Consider the following 22,700-nt stretch of genomic DNA (forward strand, 5'->3'; position numbering starts at 1 on the left):
ATCCTAGTTCCAATATTTCTGGCCCTGACTGTATGTTTCACAGATTCGGTTGCTTTTCCTTAGTCTTGTGGAACCTTCTCCTGTTGGATTTTTCTAAGTCTTGGGAGAGGCAAGTCACCCTTTTTAGAATGGGTGGGGGGACTGCACAAAAGCTGGGAAGCCACCAAACGATTACTGGTTGGGGCAAAGGAGGTGGAGCCAGGGGAAGGGGGTGTGGCCATTTGTGGAACCCAGGGGCCAGATTGGGCTCTTGAGTCTGAGGTTCTGTACCCTGGTATAACTTATTACTCCCACAAAGTACTCCCACTTCTGGTATAACTTAGTGCTCCCTTTTGACAAAAATATACAGTAGTACAATGAACAAAGTTCAGTGATGTAATAAGAAAGGTTGGACAAAGAAAAATAATGAAGAATAATGCTAATTAATGGTAGCAATAATAAAAGAAAAGGAAAACCCTGCATTCCAACCAGCCGAATCAGCCCCGAAAGGGAATAAGGTTGAAGTCCATCTTGAACTTCCCAACTCCACTGTATGATGAAGAGACTCCGCTTTTCTATACATTGACCTCTCTTCTTTAGCTCTTCTTACATTTGTCAACTTGGTCATAAAGGTTGTATTCCAGACCCTGGCACAGCAGTCACTAATTGTGAAGATCCGAAAAGCCCTGCTGGGTCAGGCCAAGGGCCCATCTAGTCCAGCATTCTGTTTCCTGACTGGCCAACCAGATTTCCCAATGGGAAGAAGCCCACAGGGAACAGGAATCTCAAAATTCATAGGGAACGCTGTGAGTCATTCTGATAGCTCCATCTCAAAAAGGATATGATAGAACTGGAAAAGGCCCCTTCCGTGTGAGGAATGGTTAGGTTTGGGGGTGTTTTTAACTCAGAGGGGGAAATGGTAGAGATTTATAAAATGATACTTTGGGTGGAGGAAATAGAGAAGTCTCGTCTCCATTTCTCACAGAACTAGATGTCGGGGTCACCTAGTGAAACTGGGGCAGTCCATTCAGGACGTGGAAAATACTTCCTTCCTGGGAAGAGCTTACGGAACTCCTGGCCACGGGAAGTGGGGGCTGCTGGCTTGGATGGCTTTAAAGGAAGATTGGTCACTTTCATGGAGGTTGCTTGTTGTGGTTATGAGCCATAATTGATGGATTGAACTTCTGTATTCAGGAGTAGTATGCTGCTGCATGCCAATGGCTGGGGAGCAACAGTTGCGGGAAGCTACTCCAGCCTTCCTGTAAGCATCCCATCGGTATGTGGTTGGCCCCTGTGGGAAACAGGGTACCTGTGCTAGATGGACACACCTTGGTCTGCTCTGGCAAGGCAATGATGGTCTTATATTGTCTAGCTCAGCCTTCCCCAACCTGGTGCCCTCTGGATGTGTTGGACTACAACTCCCATCATGTCTTTGCTGGCTAATGGGAGTTGCAGTCCAACACATCTGGAGGGCACCAGGTTGAGGAAGGCTAGTTTAGCTTGTCATCTCAGCTCAGCTTTTTCTATTTCGGGCTCTTCTGCTGTTAACGGCTTTTTAAAAGGGCCTGTCAGCCAATATAACAGTAATCCTCTGCTTTTTAAAAATCAATTCATTGATCAGTGAATTGGCTGTAGTTAACTTACCAAAGCATCAATGGAGGCCAGTTTTCTGAGTGATGTGGGATTTCCGGAAAACGTTGAATTGGAAAATTTCCAGGAAATTTTCCTTTGCAAATTAGGGTCATTTGCATTGGAAAATTTTCTGATGCTCTGGAGAGTGGCCTAATTCCGCAGGTACAGTCATGTGAAAAAGAAAGTACACCCTCTTTGAGTTATATGGTTTTACGTATCAGGACATAATAAAAATCATCTGGTCCTTAGCAGGTCTTAAAATTAGGAAAATACAACCTCAGATGAACAACAACACATAACATATTACACCGTGTCATTATTTATTTTACAGAAATAAAGCCAAAATGGAGAAGCCATGTGTGAAAAACTAAGTACACCCTCACTGCTTCCATAGGTATGAAGAGGCTAAGTAGCAGCCAGGTGCTGCTAATCAAATGCCCTTGATTAACTGATCATCAGCAAGTGTGACCACCTCTATAAAAGCAGAAGTCTCCGGAGTTTGCAGGTCTCGAGCATTCAGGTGTGTGTTAACACAATACCAAAGAGTAAAGACATCAGCAATGGTCTTAGAGAAGCAGTTGTTGCTGCCCATCAATCTGGGAAGGGTTATAAGGCCATTTCCAAACAATTTAAAGTCCATCATTCTACAGTGAGGAAGATTATTCTCAAGTGGAAAACATTGAAGACAATTGCCCATCTTCCCAGGAGTGGATGTCCCAGCAAATTCACCCCAAGGGTAGACTGTGCAATGCTCAGAGAAATTGCAAAACATCCAAGAGTTACATCTCAGACTCTACAGGCCTCAGTCAGTATGTTAAATGTTAAAGTTCATGACAGTACAATTAGAAAAAGACTGAACAAGTATGGTTTGTTTGGAAGGGTTGCCAGGAGAAAGCCTCTTCTCTCTTAAAAGAACATGGCAGCATGGCTTAGGTTTGCAAAGTTGCATCTGAACAAATCACAAGACTTCTGGAACAATGTCCTTTGGACAGGCAAGGCCCAAGTGGAGATGTTTGGCCATAATGCGCAGCGCCACGTTTGGCAAAAACCAAACACAGCATATCAGCACAAAAATCTCATACCAACTGTCAAGCGTGGTGGTGGAGTGATGATTTGGGCTTGTTTTGCAGCCACAGGACCTGGGCACCTTGCAGTCATTGAGTCGACCATGACCACCTCTGTATACCAAAGTATTCTAGAGTCAAATGTGAGGCCATCTGTCCTAAAGCTTGGCTGAGATTGGGTCATGCAACAGGACAATGATCCCAAGCACACCAGCAAATCTACAACAGAATGGCTGAAAAAGAAAAGAATCAAGGTGTTGCAATGGCCCAGTCAAAGTCCAAACCTCAACCCGATTGAAATGCTGTGGCGGGACCTTAAGAGAGCTGTGCATAAACAAATGCCTGCAAACCTCAATGAACTGAAGCAATGTTGTAAAGAAGAGTGGGCCACAATTCCTCCACAACCATGTGAGAGACTGATAAAGTCATACAGAAAACGATTACTTCAAGTTATTGCTGCTAAAGGTGGTTCTACAAGCTATTGAATCATAAGGTGTGCTTAGTTTTTCACACATGGCTTCTCCATTTTGGCTTTATTTCTGTAAAATAAATAATGACACGGTATAATATGTTATGTGTTGTTGTTCATCTGAGGTTGTATTTTCCTAATTTTAAGACCTGCTAAGGACCAGATGATTTGTATTATGTCCTGATGCGTAAAACCATAGAACTCAAAGAGGGTGTACTTTCTTTTTCACATGACTGTATACTTTTGTTGTAATAAGTAAACAAAGCTTAAAAAGTACCCTATATTATTTTTTTTTGTCCAAGTACACCACAGGAATCTAACCTGAAATATTGGAGGGGAAAAGTAAAGCACACAATGTGATTTTAATGCTACATTATATAGACATTTTTATTGGAAAACTTGTAAAAATTTAAAGAAAATAGCATGTACTTCCCTCACATTGTTTAAGTTGAAGAAAAAACCAAAGGTAACCAAAAACTAAAGAACTGTGCATGACAACCACTCATCTATTTCAAGAGCGTTCAACTCTCTTCCTCTGAAATCTTTGGGGCACCTTCAGTTTTGCTGTCGCTCCTTGTTAATTCCATTTCTCTCTGAGACATATATGTATCCTCTCCTGTATTTGCTAGGGATAATCACTTGCAAAACATTAATTACAACTTTGAAACTGCCAAGCTTGCCTCATATTGTATTTGCAACTGGCTTCCATTTGTTACTTACGAAATTGATTTTTTCCTGTGGGAAAATAAACCACTGGAAGATTTTCCACCCCGCATCATTGAGGCTGGTAAGGAGCTGCTCACCTGGTCAAGCAAGCATCAAGCAAGGGTCACCTCTGGGTGGCAAGGCAATGGAAGTCTTACAAACTCTGTGTGGGTGTTTCCCCCCAGCTTCACAGGCCACATGGGATAAAAGGGGGTATGTCAGTAGACAAGCTAGTAAAAAAAAAAAAAAAAAAGTGGAACAGTAACGTGCATGTATGAATGGACCATTATAGAGAGAACTTGCATGTTGTCTCAAACGCCATGTCTTTTCAATGGAGTATATTTGCATATTCAATTGTCACCCAGCGATGTACATGTATGTCTGGTCCGAGCCATATCCTGATCAAACCTCCTATTGGACTTCACTGGCGTGTTCAGCTTACACATCCCTCTTAACAGCTGGAACAGCTGGAAATCTGTATCGGAGGGGAGGGGGATATCTGGCCAGGACTGCATTTTTCCTCTCAGCCAGATGCCAGAGAAGGCAGGGGGGCCTCTTTGTTTTGGGGCTCAGCCTTGTTTGCTTTCCATGCGAAGGAATTGGTTTCCCTTCCTTCACATCACAAAAGAGGCTTGAAATTATAGATAATGGCAGATGGAACCTGCTGTTTCTCTTCTAAATGTCAAAACTGATTAGGTGGTCTTATTCCATCACAGAGATGTGGAAAAACCATCTGACTTTACTGTTCTCCCCTGCCCCCTTTTTAAATTAATGTGTTCTGGATCAGCTTGCCCCCCACCCTGGGCCACATGCTTACAGTTGCAGAGTAGGCTGTTCTGTGCATGAATAAAATAAAGCAGATTGAGGCAGTTCACCTAAAAAGGGAAAAATCCCCAGCTCCAGCTTCAATAATTGAAAAGCGTGCGCTACATTTGCAGCCTGCTTGGCAAATGTGGAATGGGTGGCAAGATGTAGCCCAAGAACAGGTGCTGTGATGAGTAGGCCAGAATGTCCCCATGTTTGGCCAGTCTGTGTGTCTTGGATTTTGTGGCACATGGGAGGGGTTCTGCTGGAGCCTGCCTATTGGAAACCCAGACTGAATGCTTCGTATCGCTATTATGTAATGCGGATGAGATTTAATTTGGGCTGAGCCAGAGGCAAAGCATGTTGCAAGCCTGTTCTGAAACATTTCTGCGAGGAAAGGTTTTGCAGCTGTGCTAAAATTGGTCTTCTGTTACACTGTTCATTCTATACAATGCCCTACTATTGTGTCTGTCTCAGCAAGGTGGGTTGAGCAGAGAGTGGCTGACATTAGAAGAGCCCTGCTGGATCAGACCCAAGGCTTATTTCATCCAGCATTCTGTTCACAAAGTGGCCAACAAGCGGCCTGCGGGGAACCCACAAGTGGGACATGAGTGCAATAGCCCCTTCCTGCTCGTGTTTCCCGCACCTGGTATACATAGGCGTACTGTGTCTGATACTGATGGTACTCTAGCTATCAGGATAGTAGCCAATGATAGCCTTCTCTTCCAGGAATTTGTCTAACCCCCTTTGAAAGCCATCCAAATTGGTGGCCATCATGATGTTTTGTGGTAGTGAACTCCATAGTTTGACTGTGCGCTGTGTGAAGAACTTTTTTATCTGTCCTGAATCTCCCACCATTGAGCTTCATGGGATGATCTCATTGAGTTCTAGTATTATGAGAGAGGAAGAAAAAGTCTCCTTATCCACTTTCTGCACACCAGGCATAATTGTGTACACCTCTAGCATGTCTCCCCTCACTTGCCTTTTTTCTAAACTAAGCAGTCCCAGACATTAAACGGCAGAGCAGACATCTGAATACAGAGCACCTGGGCCCTCTTTCAGCTGCACTGTTCAGCTGACTGTATTTCAATACCACCCCGTAGTCAAAAATCTCTAGGTGGTTCACAAAAGAGAACAGTGTGAAGTCTAAAACAGCCACAGAATAAAGCCAAAGTAAATCCCAATAGCAGAAGATCAAAAAGACGCAAACACATTTTTAAAGATGAAAGACAGACAACCCTGGGAGAATGAAGATGTCGTCCCTTGGCACTGAAAAGACCACAACGCAGGTGTCAGGTGACCCTCTTCGAGGAGGGCACTCCATAATTCGGGTGCCCCTCTAAAAAGGCCCTCTCGGTAGCCACCTGTTTCACCTCTGTTGGCGGGGACACATACCGAAGTGCCTCAGAAGATGACTCACTGTCTGGGTAGGTGTATAGAGGAGGTGGTGCTTCTTTGGATAACCTGGCCCCAAGCTGGCTAGGGCTTTCGAGGTGAATCAGCACTTTGAATTGGGCCCAGAAATGGACCAGATGCCCATGCAGATCACAAGACACCGGCACAAGATGAACATATTGCCCAGTCCCAGTTCACAGTCTTGCTGCCCTGTTTTGGAGCAGCTGACGTTTCTGGACTGTTTTCAAAGGAATCCCCCACATGCAATGCATTTCTGTAATCTAACTGGGAGGTTACCAGATTGTGGGTAACTATAGCAAGGCTGTTTCTTTGCAGATAGGGTTGTGGCTGAGGAGAACATTCTTCGTTGTGGAGGGCACTTGTGCATCCAGGAACAATGCTGGATCCAAGAGCTCTCCCAGACTTCTAGGGAGTGTTAACGTCCTCCAGAACAGGGTGAATAAATAGTTAACCAAAAAGACAAGCCACCCACAGCAAGTATCTCCATCTTGTCTGGATTAAGTCTTTGTTTATTGGTCCTCATCCAGTGCATTGCTGTGCCCAGGCATTGGTTCAGAACATGCACTGCCTCACCTAGATTAGATGAAAAGGAGAGGTAAAGTTGGGTGTCATCAGCATATTGATGAGACCTCAGTCCACTTCGCTGGATGGCATGGGGCAGGCCAATAATCCCCCAGCACTACCTTCTGGAATTGGCTATCCAAATAGGAGAGAAACCACTCCCAAAGCAGTCCCCCCAGCCCCACTGCCTTCCAGGGTCTGAGCCTAGCACTTGCAGGCCCAAGCTTCCCAAGGCAGGCGCTGTCAAGGGCTCCTTGGAGGGCTCTCTCAGTCTAATCCTTTCGGTGCCAGGTGAAGACCTTTTTATTTTCCCAGGCATTTTAGCATTTTAGCTTTCTAAATTTTTATCTTTGCTGTTTTAAATCTGTATTTTAAACTCTTGCACTGCTGCTAGGTTTTATTGTGGTTGTATTGTTATATTGTGGTTTTAATGTTCTGTATATTTTAAATTGTTTTATTGTGTGTTGTTTGGATTTAATTTTTGTGAACCGCCCAGAGAGCTTCGGCTATTGGGCGGTATAGAAATGAAATAAATAAATAAATAAATAATCCAGTAGCCAAGTCCAGACACAGACAAAGGGATTCTTTTCAAAGCTTTATTCTTCTTTTACAACTTAATAACTCTACAGGTAGCAACCAGATCTGAGCAGCAGCATCCCTATGCCCTAAGTTGGAACAGTTGGTCCCCGTTTGAAAGGCAATTACTGGCAGACCCCTGAATATAAGGACTAGGGAGAATCCCTCCTCTTTTCCCTTGGATCCTCTGGGCGCAACCATTCTTTGAGCGCGAACCATTTGGCGCCGCTCTCTGCGTCTGCGCCGCGCATCCCCCCCAGTCTGCTATCTGTGCTGAGTCACTCCCTGGACTGCTTTCTAAACTAGGAATGTGGGTGGGAGGAAGCTCCGTCAGCTGTTGGTCCTGGGAAAAAAGGAGCGCGCTCCTCTCCCGAAGGAGCGACTGCTCTTCCTCAGCATCAGAACTACTCTGGGATTCTATGGGCTCAGTGTCCACCCTGACAGGCACTATGAATGGGGATCAGGCAAATGGCAAGGCCTCAACGGTCCAGGTCACAGGCAACAAGATCCCAAGGCAACACAGCACTCCAGGAGCAGGCAGAAGGAGAGTCAAGAGTTCAGTCCAGACGTATTCACGAGGAATCGGTCAAGAGAAGCTGGATTCAGGAAGGTCTGGTCAACATTTTTTCTAGCAACTTTCTTGACCTTGCATTGCTGTTCTTATGCAGTCAGAGCTGCACCCAGGCTTCAGCTGTGAGCTGTTAGTGACTGCAGCTGAAAAGCTCCTCCTTGAGAGCAGCCCCCCTCCGTGCAAATTGGTCTTTTCTCCCAAGGAAGTGTCCAGGCTAGCGCTCTTTCCGAGTTCCTTTCTTTTCAGGCAGCAGCCCTCTTGAGGGCATGGGGGTTTCTCTGTCTGCACTTCCGAGCTAGAGTCCTGGTCCTCTAGAGATGATGCCCTCATGGGAGTCACCGCTGTGGGCTAGGCTCCTCCTGGTCTACTGGCAGATCCTGGGTATTGCTGGCGTGGGTGTCTCCTGGTCCTCCAGCTCTTCCTCTGACCTTGTCTCAGCAAAGGTCAGTTTCTGTTCCAAAACCGGGCCTGAAACTAGGTTGGAATGGATCTAGAAAATCAGTTTTATCCAAGAGTGCCTGGGTTGACTGATGTTCGCTCGCATGAAGCACCTTGCCCAGATCTGGTAATTGATCTATAGCTGAGTAGAAGTTTGAGTTCCAGGTTAGGTTTCTTCAGGAGCAGCCTACTCACCACCTGTTTCACTGGTGCTGCCTCCTCTCTAAAAGAGAAATTTACAACCTCCTGGACCCAGCCGGACAATACAACCCTACTAAATGTAAGACGTCAAGTAAATGTAAGATGTCAGTGCCACCTAACTAAATGTGAAATGTCAAGTGGGGTGTACAGGCCAGACTTGTCCGAGCTCGTTGTCTGCATCCTTCAGTCTCAGTGACTGGAGCTCATCCAAGAAAACTGGACCAGACGGTGTTCTGGGCACCTCCATTAAAGGGTCTGCAGTAACTCGAGTCTTAAGCTGTGACAGATGCAAGCAACATTGTTTTCAAAGTGTCTCACAAACTGGTCACAGCATAGGAGTACTGAGGGTTCCACCATCTCTCTCCCAGGGCCAGATTACAACAAGCCTCTAAATGTGGAAAAGTTCTATGCCTCCTGGCTGAGCGGAGCAAGCTGCTCCAGCTGGTCCGGGGACTACGGAGGCAGGCGGGCTCCCAGAGAGTGAGCGACCAGAGCAAGCAAACGGGGAGCAAACAGGAGTTGGCCAGGGGAGTTGCAGTGGTAGAAGAGACAAAGGAGACAGAGGCTAAGAGGTAAGTCGGCTGTAGGAAGCCCAGGGGGCTGCCCTTTATCCTTCTGGGTGGCTGTGGGCTCACTGGGTGCTTCTGGGAGCTCCAGCTGAATTGGGGGGGGGTGGCCTGAGTACTCCCAGCAGCTGAGTGGGCGGGAGGTTTCCCGCCTCCCAGCAGAGTGGAGCAAGCTGGTCCAGGGACTACAGAGGCAGACAAGCTCCCAGAGAATGAGCGGACAGGGGGAGCAAACGGGGTTGGTCGGGGGGGGGGGAGAGGCCCCTAACATTTTTTTTTCTTCTTCTTTAACTTTTTTCATTTATTTGTCTTGTAACACACACTTCCACACCAATGGGACTCTGCTTTTAACCTCTACTGAGTAGAGGAGCAGGTACAGGCTAGTCTAGAACAATCACAAAGCTAGACACAAAAAGGGAAAAGAGGCTATGGAAGGACAAGACTCTCCAGTGGTGGTGACCTGCAAGGTGTGTGCAATGTTTGTTTTCTTGCCTGAGAACAACATGGCCTACACCTGCAACAAGTGCAAGTTGATCACGCTGCTGGAAGAAAAAGTAAGTGGACTGGAGTGGCGACTGTCAACCCTCCGGGGAATAAGAGAACACAAAGAGTTCTTGGACAGAATGGGGGAACTACCGCAGCAAAGGGAAGACCAGAAGCTTGAAGAGCAACAGCAAGATGAGGCAGAAGTGGGAAATGCTGAGATGAAGAAAAATGGAGTAGAGGATACTCCTTGGAAAAGGGTGACAGTTAGGAGGAGGAGAACTAGACACCACTCTGCACCAGTGGAGCTGCAGAACCGATTCCAGGTACTTGAGGATGAGACTGGAGGACAGCCTGCAGAGGAAGAATCACAGGAGAACCTACATGAGAGTGAGCAAGAGGCTGAAGGTCAGTCAAACAGAGGCGATGAAACCCAGGCCTACAACAAGAAGAAGAGAAGCGTGGTAGTAGTGGGAGACTCCTTGCTGCGTGGGATCGAGACCCAAGTATGTCGCGAAGACCTGTGGAGTCGCCAGGTATGTTGTCTCCCAGGAGGACAGATTAGAGACGTGACTGAAAGGTTGCCTGCACTCATAAAGCCCACTGACAGGTACCCCTTTCTTCTCATCCATGTGGGAACAAATGATACTGCCAAGTGGAGCTACAAAGAAATCACGTCAGACTTTGAAGCTTTGGGAAGGAAACTCAAGAACTTTGGGGCCCAGATAGTTTTCTCATCCATCCTTCCAGTAGTTAGAAGAGGGATAGAAAGGGAATGAAAAATACTCCGGGTGAATGACTGGCTATGAAGGTGGTGCCGACGAGAGAGATTTGGATTCTGGGACCACGGGCTATATTTCCTGGAAGATGGGCTGTTGGCGAGGGACGGGTTGCACCTCACAAAGGCTGGGAAGAGTGTGTTTGGCCACAGCATGAAGAACTTCATCAAGAGGGCTTTAAACTGAATCCTACGGGGAAGGGAGATGTAATGTTGGGGGTAACAATGGACGTAGGTGCATGCACTGCAACGGAGAGAACAGCTCTGATAGTGCCCAATAATAGTCTTCAGACACATGTAGGAAGAAAGCCAGACTATGAAGCCCATGGTCTTCGATGTCTATATACTAATGGCCAGAGTATGGGAAACAAACAGAACGAACTTGAACTCTTAATACTGGAGGGAAATTATGATTTGATAGGTATAACTGAGACTTGGTGGGATGACTCATGACTGGAATACAGCAATTGAAGGATTTAACTTGTTCAAAAAGAACAGGAGGAACAGGAAGGGAGGTGGGGTTGCACTGTATGTGAAAAATACATATCTCTGCACAGAAATACAGGAGGATGAGCTTGGTAGCCCCACCAAGAGCATCTGGATCAAAATAAATGGAGCAAAGAATAAAAGGAACCTGGTGGTCGGAGTCTACTACCGGCCACCCAACCAAGGAGAAGAAAAGAATGAAACTTTTCAAAAGCAAATAGCCAATGTTTCAAGGAAGCATGATGTAGTAATGGGGGACTTCAATTTCCCCGATATTTGTTGGGAGACAAATTCGGCAAAACATGGCCCCTCCAGGAAATTCCTGACTTGTGTGGCAGATAACTTCCTCCTACAGAAAGTAGAGGAAGGAACTAGAGGATCGGCTATCCTTGACTTGATCCTAACCAACAGAGATGACTTAGTGGATCAAGTAGCAGTTACAGGAACTCTGGGGGAAAGCGGCCATGTTGTACTTGAGTTCTTGTTTCTAAAGGAAGCAAAAGCCGAGTGTAGTCAAACGCGTACCCTGGATTTGAGGAAAGCTGATTTTAATAAACTCAGAACAATGATCAGTAAGGTCCCATGGCAAGCGACGCTAACGAGAAAAGGAGTCCAAGATGGATGGGAGCTTTTTAAAAAGGAAATTCTCAAGGGACAATTACAAACCATTCCAACAAGAAGAAAAGGTGGAAGACAACAGAAGAAGCCAATGTGGCATCACAAAAAGCTTAGAGATGACCTGAAAACAATAAAGGACACATATAGGAAGTGGAAAGAAGGCCAAGCAACAAAGGAAGAGTACAGGCAGGTAGCACAGAATTGCGGGGATGGTGTCAGGAAGGCTAAAGCTGAGAACGAGCTGAGGTTAGCGAGGGATGCTAAAAGCAACAAAAAGGCTTTCTTCAGCTACGAGCATGGTAAAAGACAGAGGAAAGAAATGGCAGTTCAGCTACTAAATAAGGATGGCAAAACAATAACAGATGACAAAGAAATGGCAGAGGTGCTCAATTCCTACTTTGGCTCAGTCTTCTCCCAAAAGAGGGTCTATGACCCCCCTGACAAAGGCGAAGTACAGGCTGAAGGGGCAGGATCGCAGCTTGAGATCCATAGGCATATGGTCAAGGAATACCTAATGACTTTGAATGAGTTCAGATCTCCAGGGCCGGATGAACTGCATCCTCGAGTAATAAAGGAACTGGCAGAAGAACTCTCAGAACCGCTGTCTATTCTCTTTGAGAAATCATGGAGGACAGGGGAAGTGCCAGAGGACTGGAGGAGGGCTAACGTTGTCCCTATCTTCAAAAAGGGTAAAAAGAAGGAACCTGGGAACTACAGACCAGTCAGTCTGACATCAATCCCTGGGAAAATTCTGGAGCAGATTATCAAGCAATCAGTCCGTAAGCACCTTAAAAACAATGCAGTGATGACTCGAAGCCAACATGGATTTGTCAAGAACAAGTCTTGCCAGATGAATCTGATCTCATTTTTGGATCAGGTCACCTCCCTTGTGGACTGTGGGAATGCTTTAGACATAATATACCTTGACTTCAGCAAAGCTTTCGACAAAGTGCCCCATGATCTCCTGATGAGCACACTAGCTCAAAGTGGGCTAGATGAAACAATGATCCAGTGGATCTACAGGTGGCTACAGAATCGGACTCAAAGAGTGCTTATCAATGGGACCTTCTCAAACTGGGGAGAGGTAACAAGTGGGATACCGCAGGGCTCAGTCCTGGGCCCAGTGCTCTTCAACATTTTAAATAATGACTTGGAGGAGGTGGTGCAGGGAATGCTGATCACATTTGTAGATGACACAAAATTGGGCGGGATAGCTAATACTTTGGAAGACAGAAACAAAATTCAAAGTGATCTGGATAGCCTGGAGCGCTGGGCAGAAAACAACAGAATGACATTGAATAGGGATAAATGCCAAGTTCTGCACCTAGGAAAAAGAAACCAAATGCACAGTTACAAGATGGGGGATACGTGGCTCAACAACACTGCAAGCGAGAAGGATCTTGGAATTGTTGTCAATCACAAGCTGAATATGAGCCAACAATGTGATGTGGCTGCAAAAAAGGTAAATGTTCTTTTGGGTTGCATTCATAGAAGCATAGCTTCCAAATCCCGGGAAGTACTAGTTCCCCTCTACTCAGCACTGGTTAGGCCTCATCTGGAGTACTGTGTCCAGTTCTGGGCACCACACTTTAAGAAGGATGCAGACAAACCGGAGAGGGTTCAGAGGAGGGCAACAAAGATGATCAGGGGACTGGAAACTAGGCCCTGTGAAGAGAGACTGAAAGAACTGGGCATGTTGAGCCTTGAGAAGACTGAGGGGAGATAGGACAGTGCTCTTCAAGTCCTTGAAAGGTTGTCACAGAGAGGAAGGCCAGGATCTCTTCTCCATCATCCCAGAGTGCAGAACACGGAATAATGGGCTCAAGTGACTGAACATCTCAACATGTTCAGATGGATGTTCAGATTCCATCTGAACATCAGGAAAAACTTCCTGACTGTCAGAGCAATATGACAATGGAACCCATTACCTGGGGAAGCGGTGAGCTCTCCCCCACTGGAGGCGTTCAAGACGAGGCTGGACAGCCATCTGTCAGGGATGCTGTGACTTGGATTCCTGCATTGAGCAGGGGGTTGGACTCGATGGCCTTGTAGGCCCCTTCCAACCCTACTATTCTATGATCCTTTGATTCCACTGGATGACACTGAGATGTTGCAACAGCCTTTTCTTTGACACCATCACCCTCTCTGATTCATCATTTTACAATGTACAGTGTACAATCTGCTGAGGCTCTTGACAGCAGGGCAAGTTGATTCCTGGGGCGTTGTATTACTTAATGGGTTTTATGGATAGAACGTGGAGAGAGAGAGAGAGAGAAGTTCTTTTCCTTCTCCCATACTAGAACTTGGGGTCTCCCAATGAAAGTGATTGGCAGCAGATTCAGGAGCTCACAAGAAGTCCTTCACAGAGATCACGATGTCTTGAATTTGCTGCTGCATGGTTTGGTGGTCATCGCTAATGTGGCTGGCTTTTAAGGGGGAGGAGGAAGAGAGGCTTATTAGCAGCAATTACCCATTATAGCTGAGTGGAGATTCCATATTCAGAGGCGGGGTCCCTCTGAACGCTGATTGCTAAGCGACAGCGATGGGAAAGATATGTTGCCTTCAAGCCCCAGTTGTGGCTTTCACTGAGGTGTCTGATTGGTTACTGTGGAAATTAGGCCCCCTCCAGATTGGGGAAGGCTGAACTTAGATGGTCCAATCCAGCAGGACCCTTACATGCTCATGAATCACTCCTGCCTCTAAAACCTTACTTGGGTGATCACTTCATATCTATTTGTGAAGTCTAAGCCAGCTTTGGATAATCAATTGGACACTTACTTAAGATGAATGAGATATCAGATTAGAGCATGGAATATGTAGTTCTGCTGGAGAAAACAGAGTGGCTTCGTGATCGTTTGCACACACGCAGGCACGCCTGCACACACACACACACCCCTGGCCAATGAGATCAGTGCAATCAAGGGGTGGCAGTGATGGGAATCGGTGCTGAGCCAGAAGTTCTCAGTGATGTGTTTTTGGCTTTATTTATTTAATTATTTATTTAGGGAAAATGTTTGTCCTACTTTCTTTTCCCATAATATGCTTAAGGCAGCTTATGACATACCCGGTATTTACATCCTGAGAATAAAAACTGCACAGTAAGAGGGGTCACAGCAGATGAAACAAATATATGTCAAAACAATCAGTAGAGAAGGAAGACAACATAAGAACTTAAGCCATCTGTCAGGGATGCTCTGACGTGGATTCCTGCATTGAGCAGGGGGTTGGACTCGATGGGTCTTGTAGGCCCCTTCCAACCCTGCTATTCTATGATTCTAAGAAGAGCCCTACTGGATCAGACCATTCTGGGTTCTAGTCCCCACTCGGCCATGGAAGCTCACTGGGTGACTTTGGGCCAGTCACAGACTCTCAGCCCAACCCACCTCACAGGGTTGTTGTTGTGAGGATAAAATGGAGAGGAGGAGGAGGATAATGTAAGCCGCCTTGGGTTCCTTGCGAGAGGAAGAAAGGCGGGGTATAAGTGCAATAAATAAATAAATAAATAAATAATCTAGCATTCTGTTCACACAGTGGCCAACCAGCTGCCCATGGGAAACCCACAAGCAGAGTTTGTGCGTGTGCACGAGAGAGGCGAGGAGCCCTGAAATTGCGGGGGGGGGGGGGGTTTGAAGTGTCAGGGGCATGCTTCCAGCTTTGTAACAAGGCACCAGCGATGGCTTCTAAACTTTTTTTTGTTCTTTGCCACCTCTGGACAGTGGTGCTGGTGGTGGAGGAACTCGTTGCAGGAGCTGCCATCTCCTCCCCCCTCCCAGTAATGCTCTGGAGTGACGCCATGCCATGGTGGCTTTGTAAATTAACGTTACATCTGCACCAAGCAAGCTACGGTTGAGCAGGCCTTATTCCTCACCCCCCCCCTTGCTTCCCCAATATATGCTGTCTGGAGCCAGTGTGTAACCCCAGCTCTTTGTTGTCCAAGACCAGCTTTACAGCTGCTGAACTGTGCTGGCTTTCGGTATGCCCAGACAGCCGGGGTGCAGAACCTGCTTCAGCCTGAGGGCCAAATTCCATATCAGAGAAGCTCTTGGGGCCACATTCCAGTGGTGGGCAAGTACCAGCAAACTGTAGTGTGAAGCTCTTCCTGCTAGAAACGCAGCCTTAGGGGAGGCATTTAAACCTTTTAGAATGGGGGGGAAATGGCACAAACAACAGGAAATCACCCAAGGACTGGCTGTCCATGAAAAGGGGGCATGGCCAGGGAAATGGGGCGTGGCCATCCGTGGAAACCTAGAGGGTCAGGCTTGGCCCCCAGGAGGGCGGATTTGGCTTCCAGGCCTGAGGACCTGCACCCCTGCCATGCAGCTTGCAGAATGCCAAGCGCACTGTCATGCTACATTTGGAGTCTGGCTGTACGTAATTCTCACGTTGCTATGATCTCACGGGCTGCCCGCAGGCCCCTAAACCGCTCGCAGGGACCCTCCTGGATTACCCATCCTGGCTGAGGCTTGTTGTAGTACATTGGATGCTGCTGCCTGGGACGCCTCCGTGTTCAGGAGCAGCGGCGTGCAGGAGGTCCCAGGTTTGGCCCACGGCATCACCACTCAAGCGTCCGAGCTGGGCTCCTGTAGAGCTGCTGCAACTCTAGTCTAGATGCTTGCTCAGCCTAGTGACCTGACTTGGTCTGAGGTGCCTTCAAGGTGCCGTGGCTCAGCGGCAGAATGCCTACTTTGCAGGCTAAAGGTCCTGGATTCGAGGCCCGGCATCTTCAGGCAGAGGTGGGGATATTCCTGCCTGAGCCCGTCAGCGTCGAGGCTGTATAAGGCCGCTCCTGATATTCCTGTGCAGTAACCGGCGCATCCAAGCCATGTGGAATTCCTTATCAGTCCCTACTTCTGAAGGGGGAGCTGCTTGAGCTCCAAAAGGCTGCATAATCAGGTGCCATAAAAAGAGGCCTCTGAGCTGATTTTGTGTCTCTCCCTTATAAAACCCCATTTGGCGCTCTCAAAAGTGGAAGGCCCCCACCTTCGGTCCCTTCTGTGGGAGCACCTGGCTAACGGGCTCCTCTGTGTTTTGCAGGAAGCGTGATCACGATTTCTGGGCGCATGACCTTCACAAGCAACAAGTCCATGGAGATTGAGGTCTTTGTGGATGCTGACCCTTTTGTCGATGAATCTCAGGAGCGGTACCGCGCCGTCAGCGCGTTCTTCACCTATGTGTCCCTAAGCAAGGAAGGGAGGCCTCTCCCTGTCCCGCAGCTGGTGGTGAGCGTTACTGTTCTTCAGTTGTCTGGGCTTGCCGGACTTGGATGTGTGCTTTCCCCTTTGGCACATGTTCCTGGATGACTTGAGAGGCATATGCATCCTGGGAGGGTCTGTGCTAGCACTGCTGGTGAGGCATGTTTTTAAAGCAAACACAAGCCCCTGGTTAGTGTTTCCAGCTGAATTTAAATGTATTGTTTAAACAAAACATACAACATTGTGAACGCCTTCCAGCATTATGCTTTCTCTCTCTTTCCAGGTGGAATGGTCACATGAATCAAGTTTCTTGTTTGTTAAAGATAGTGTGTCTTACACAGTTCAGCTTTTTATGCAATACCCGGGGGGGGGGGGGGTGTTTTGTCCAGCAAAATCATGTTCCCTTAATTCAGCAAGAAGAAAAGCTGCTTCACTTAGGCTGAAGACGGATGAAAGGTTTGTTTTTTCCCCAGAGAATGGCAAATGGTTTGAAAGAGAGATCACTGCTCATGGTGTGTATGTGCTCTTGCTCTTGGCTTTGACCAGATAGGTTTGGTAGGTTTTGTATTGTTCCAGAAACCTGCCAATCATTTTTGATCAGAGAAACAACTGAACAAAAACAGTCAAGTGTGTGTGCGTGCGCGCGCTGAAACATATAGACATACATACATCATAGTAGAGGATGCCTTTTTCAAACCATTTTCATCTCCCTAAAATTCTGTCTCCAGCCTTACACTCTGATTTAGCGAATGTGGTTTCCTATGCCCACTTCCATCAAGCTAGCACCCAAAAAGGGGCATTTCTAGGGCAGAATTAGTGGGCAAGGGAGGGGTATTTAACCTCCCCCCATGCCAACCAATTTTACCCAACAACAGGCACACTCTCCTGAATGCCTTTCCTTCAGCTGAGCGTACCTCTTTCAGAGCCTGGTTTGGATTAGGACTGAAACCAAATTTGAAAATGGCTGACGATGGGGAGAGCATTTGCGGGGGGAGAATCAGCAGGCAGAAGCTTAAACTTGCCCTCCTGCCCACCTGTTCTCTCCTGCAAGCATTCAGAACATATACTTTCCACCCTTAGTGTCTCTGAAGGGTCTTCTTTAGAAAAAGAAGTCAAAAGCATTCACTGTGTATCTTTTGGAATATTTTAAATTATAAGTGTTAAGGTAGGAGCAACAAGGAACTTGAAGCTAGCAGATCTCCTGGCTTCTGTCAGTTGCACATGTTTTCTTCCCCCACCCCACCCCACTCCATTCCTCTACTAGTGTGCTTTTCCTACCTGCTATTGTCAATTCTGCTTCCCCTTTCTTGTCTATTTTTAGCTGCCTTCGCCTGGGCCGCTCTTTTGCTGAGAGGAACGGCTGAGCAGGAGAGTTGTTCCTCGATTAATATGTTATGCCTTGTCAATTCCCTGCTGCACTCATCTTTTTTAGTGTTTCAAAGTGTTTAGTCAGCTAGGTTTGATTTTTGCCATCTGAGTGGCATTTATATAATTTGTTGATCTTACTTTACAAAAACGAATACAAATGTCTTGCTTAAATTCCCTGGTATGAGCGAATGTTTTTTTGTGTGTGGGGTGTGTGTGTTCGTTTGTACCTCCACCCCTTTAAAGTCCTCCTGAAGAGAACTTTGCTTCTTAATTTCTGGAATCCATTAATGCTTTTTTAAAAGGGGGTGGGGCTTAACAAGGTTTTGATTATTTTTTTGTGTTTTATTTGCCACATTTACACATGTGTTTAAAAGCAGCTTATAGCAATAATGAATAAATAAAAACATATAAAAGAAGACATTAAAAAACCCTGTATAACAAGGCAACTAAAATCATAAACCAGCTTGTCAGAATCAGGCAGAACCTCTAGGGAGAGGTATTTCTCTAGGGAGAAATACCAAAATCCTGGTGAAAAGGAAGGTTTTACAACCTTTCTGAAATGAACGTAGAAAGTTGCACATTCTCCTGACCACAGCTGCTATGATGGATGTATCTATCTCACAGAAACATGGCTGATGGTAACAGGGCTTAACTTCGTGATTTCAGGTGGCTGATGAGGGAGAGGACGTGATGTGTGGGGCGACAGCCTGTTATATCTGTGGGTCCCAGAATCAGCACCTTTAACTAGGCCCAGAAGCAAACTCATCTGTGCTATAAATTCAAACCTGTTTGATGATGATGTTGGGTGCGTGAGGAAGAGATCCCCAAAGCACTTGAAATTCCAGTGTTAGAATTCTACCCTAGTGTTTCCACGTCTGATAACTGAGGCATAACCCTTTCTGAATTAAAACTGGAATCAGATCGCTCTCTTTTTTCTATGGGATATTTTTAGAGTGTCAAAGAATTACCCACCCTCTTAGGAGCCCACCCGCTGGGGTTTTGCATGAGTCACTGATCTGGGGGGTGTTGGGAAGGAAGCCAGCCCCAAGGAACAGTCGAGGCTCAGTTGGCCGCAGCATCCTTCTTCGAGGGTGAGCATTCAGCCACGCCCTACATCAGGAGCAGTGTGATCATTCAGTCGTTCCTCCTGCCAAGATGTGGCAGCTTTACCGGCCCCCGGCTGGTAAGTAATTGGGAAGGCGATGCCAAGTCCCGGGTGGAGAATCATGCAGCAGACGACCACCTCTGCAGGAGTGCACGTGGAATTGGGTCCTGGATTGGATGGCCTCTTGCTCCGTTTCACCAGGGCTCTTCTGACATAGTGGAGACGTGCCCCAAGGGTCCCGTGCCTGTTGGGAAAGAGCCCTGCACATGGGGCTGAAGCTTCCCCGTAACTTTTGAAGGATGTATTAATCGTTTGAGACCAATCCATTTTTATTATTTATTTAACTGTATATAGAAATGTTCCCCCCACACACATATTTGTCGCCAGGGAGAGAACTAATTGGGGTCCATGACTGCATCTCCCACAGCAAGTGACCCGTCTCCCTCCGGCGAGCGTGTCAAGCCCTGGCCTTCCTCTCAGCTGAAGAACCTGGGGGCAGCAGGTGGGACACGATCACGACAGTCACAATGTGCTTCTGATGTGTCCCAAGCGCCTTGAAAGTACGGCGTGACTGCAGGGACAGCCCATGCTCCCTCCACCCCCTGCAGCTCCAAGCTTGGAGCAGGGGAGGGGAGAAGAGGATTGCCCCCGACCTCGTGCTGAGCCTCAGAGGCTCAGTAGGAGATCAGAGACAAGGCCCCTGCCATTCCTGGAGGGGTGGACTCCTAACAGCCACGAATTTGGATTGGGTGAGGAAGGCCTGGCAAAATTTGGGGACCCCGGAAACTAATCACGTTCCCTGTTGCTGTTCCTGAGGAAAATGACTTGCTGGCTGGTTGGTCCTTATAGGGCAAGGGTAGGCAGGCTTTTCATCTCAGAAGGCCACATGAAGTGATGGGCAATGATTCAGGGGCCACATCTGGTGTGCATGTGTCGCCTCTCTCTCGCGCACCCACGCACGCACGTACGCACACGAGGACTGCCGGGAGAAGGGAGAGGCTCTTACCTTGCCCCCACCCCTTCCAGCAGCGGGGAAGTGACCATCTTTGCCAGTACTGCTGGGGAAGGGGCAAGGTTAAAGACTCTCCCCACCCCCAGTGATCTTGGTAAGGATCGCTGTGTGGAGGCGAAGCTAGAACCCTATCCCTCCACGATCCTCGTTGCGGTTACTGCTTCTCCGCTGCTGTTGGCAGTGAGGAAACGGCGATTTCGGTGAGGACCAGAGGTGGGGGGTAGACCCTCTCCTGCCTCCCAACAGTTCTGATCAATTTTACTGTTTCCCCACTGCTCTCTGCTCCCTGCCACTCTGCTGCCAGCTGATCAGCTGGCCAGCGTGGTAAAGCGGGACAGGCGCAGCTCAGGGGTTGGCTGTGGGAGCCAGCACGTCTTATAGAGGGTTGAATGGACAGGAGATCTGGGCTCAAATACTGACTCAGCTGCTGGGCACAATCCACCAGCAGTCTGATCAGACCAAGGCTCACCGAGCCCAGCATTCTGCTTGCAGTACTGGCCAGCTGTCTCCCTCTCGGAAGGAGTGGAGGCTGGTGGCTCCGATGTCAGTGGGGCGGTGAATCCGCTCCAGGTTTCATTCAGAACCAGTCAGAACTCTAAAGGAGCTCTCCAAGGTGTTTCACTTTGCCTCTTGGAGAGCTCCTTTAGAGTTCTGACGGGTTCTAATGGAAACCCAGAGTGGATTGTCCTGCCCCACTGACATCGGAGCCACCAGCCTCCCCTGCTAGGAAGCCTGTAAACCAGACAGGAAAGCGCATGTCCCATTTAGCTCTTCTGGCCAAATAGCCTTTGATAAACCTGTCCTCCATCAGTTTGTCTTGTCCTTTTTTTAAAGACGTCTAAGCTATGCATTTTATTTGTTACATTTATATATCCCCACCTTCCTTCCAAGCAGGAATTCAAGCCGTCATACGTAGGGTCATACCAAATAGGGTCTCCCATCCAGGTCGTGACTAAACACAAGCCAGCTTAGCTTCAAGTAGGTTGCTGCGTCATGGGCCTTCAGCCCATAGCCTTGGGACCACAAGGTAGCGGCCATCAACACTGCATTCAGCCCGAGTGAGTTCCTTAAGCTAAATATGCATTGTGTGAACAAATACTTGTTTTTGTCTCTTCTAAGCTGCCTGTAGAACAGTTTTATTGTGGGACCTCAAGTGGTGGTAATTGAGAAATTCTCCTGTGCCAGCCCCACTGAAGCTAGAAAACTGCAGCAAGAGACACAGTGATGCTTTTAAAATCAGATCTAAAGGAATTTCTCCTTGAAAGCCTTCATACAACACATTTAAGTTGGGTGGGGGAAGGACTCCTGGGCAGGAGAAGACTTCAGGGATATTTTTTTTTAGTTGGGGGAGAGGTCAGGGACATTGATATCTTAGCAATGCCTTTCTTGCAAGGCTTGGAGGGTTTCTTTGCCCTTTATCCCCTTTGAAAGTTCCAAGAAGGAATCGTTTCCTCCTCATGAGATGACGCCACTCACTTGCCCTTTGCTATTGTAACTGGCTTGCCGCTGGCTCTCAGTGCATGCACCGCTGTGTTGCTATTTTCGTCGCAACGCCCAACACCTGCACAGAATTGTGCTGGCTGAAGCCTCTTCTTGACCCAGAGAGCGGTCGACTTCCATCGAGCATCCAGGCTGTGAGGGTTTTTGTTAAAAGAGCTTTGAAAGATCTAGCCAAGGTCCTCTTTTTGTAAACATGGTAGCCTGGCACTCATAACCCTGGAGACTCACTGAGGTGTTGGGAATTGGGTGACTTCCCAGTAGGTATTGGCACAAAGCCATTGCTAAAATGTGTGTTTCTCCCGCCCCACTGCCTCCCTTGAAGAGAGGCAGGAGGTGTTGAGGAAAGTCATCAGTTAGAATTGTGTTCCGATATGTTCCCCAGGGCTTTGGCAGTGAGGACCTGTGATTCAGTGACACCGTGGCCCAGTTCACATGCAACAAATAACCCACGGTTGACAAACTGGGTGGTTGGGGAGCAGGTGGGTGCTGCCTCCCCCCTGCTTACCCGCTTCCAGCGTGAGCCCAGAACTCTGCATTGTTGAGGGAGGAACACAGGAAGCTGCCTTATACAGAGTCAGGCCGTTGGTCCATCCAGCCCAGTATTGTCGACACTGATTGGCAGCAGTGGCTCTCCAGGGTTTCAGGCAGGAGTTTTTTCCTACCCTACCCGGAGATGCTGGGGATTGAACCTGGGACCTTCTGAATGCAAAGCAGGTGCCCAGCCACTGAGCTACGGCCCCTCCCACAGAGTTATAACCCAAGGGCAAACCATGGGCTCAAACTGTGGGTTGCTGAGGGAGAAAGGCAGAGAACAACCTGGGTTATTTAGCACAGCGGAAGTGGGCAAGCGGCTGGGAGGAAGCACATTCCTGCGCTCCCAAACAACCCATGATTAACAGGCCGTGGGTTGTTCGTTATGTGCGGAACAGGTCAGCGTGTGGTTTACGTGCATCAGGCCCCTGGTTCAGCTTCTGACATTGCCAAAGGTATCTGCCTGAAGCCCTGGAGAAAATAGTGGCGTAGATGGACCCACAGGTCTTCCTGTTCAGTATATAGGGCAGCTTCATTTGTTCATGTTTTTCCAAGTTCGGCTCTTGCCTCTGCTCCTGGTCTCTGTATCACTCTGAGCCAGAATTAAATTCCTGGCAAAAGTCTCCCCACCCCATGCTGAGTAAT

The 22,700-nt window shown here is 47.6% G+C and overlaps 1 protein-coding gene across 4 annotated transcripts in view; it reads left to right on the forward strand.

Annotated features, from left to right (window-relative positions):
• Positions 1 to 22,700, forward strand: part of ACOT7 (acyl-CoA thioesterase 7) — a 112,835-nt gene that overhangs the window by 82,030 nt on the left and 8,105 nt on the right. For all 4 annotated transcript variants that reach the window (XM_084821832.1, XM_084821831.1, XM_084821835.1 and 1 more), the window contains exon 8: positions 16,382 to 16,566. In XM_084821832.1, the coding sequence (XP_084677958.1) occupies positions 16,382 to 16,566 (185 nt within the window). The remainder of the gene's footprint in view (positions 1 to 16,381; positions 16,567 to 22,700) is intronic.

This window comes from Heloderma suspectum, chromosome 15 (assembly GCF_057233095.1).
Source record: "Heloderma suspectum isolate Gila_16-S chromosome 15, 16-S_ref, whole genome shotgun sequence".
NCBI lineage: Eukaryota > Metazoa > Chordata > Lepidosauria > Squamata > Helodermatidae > Heloderma > Heloderma suspectum.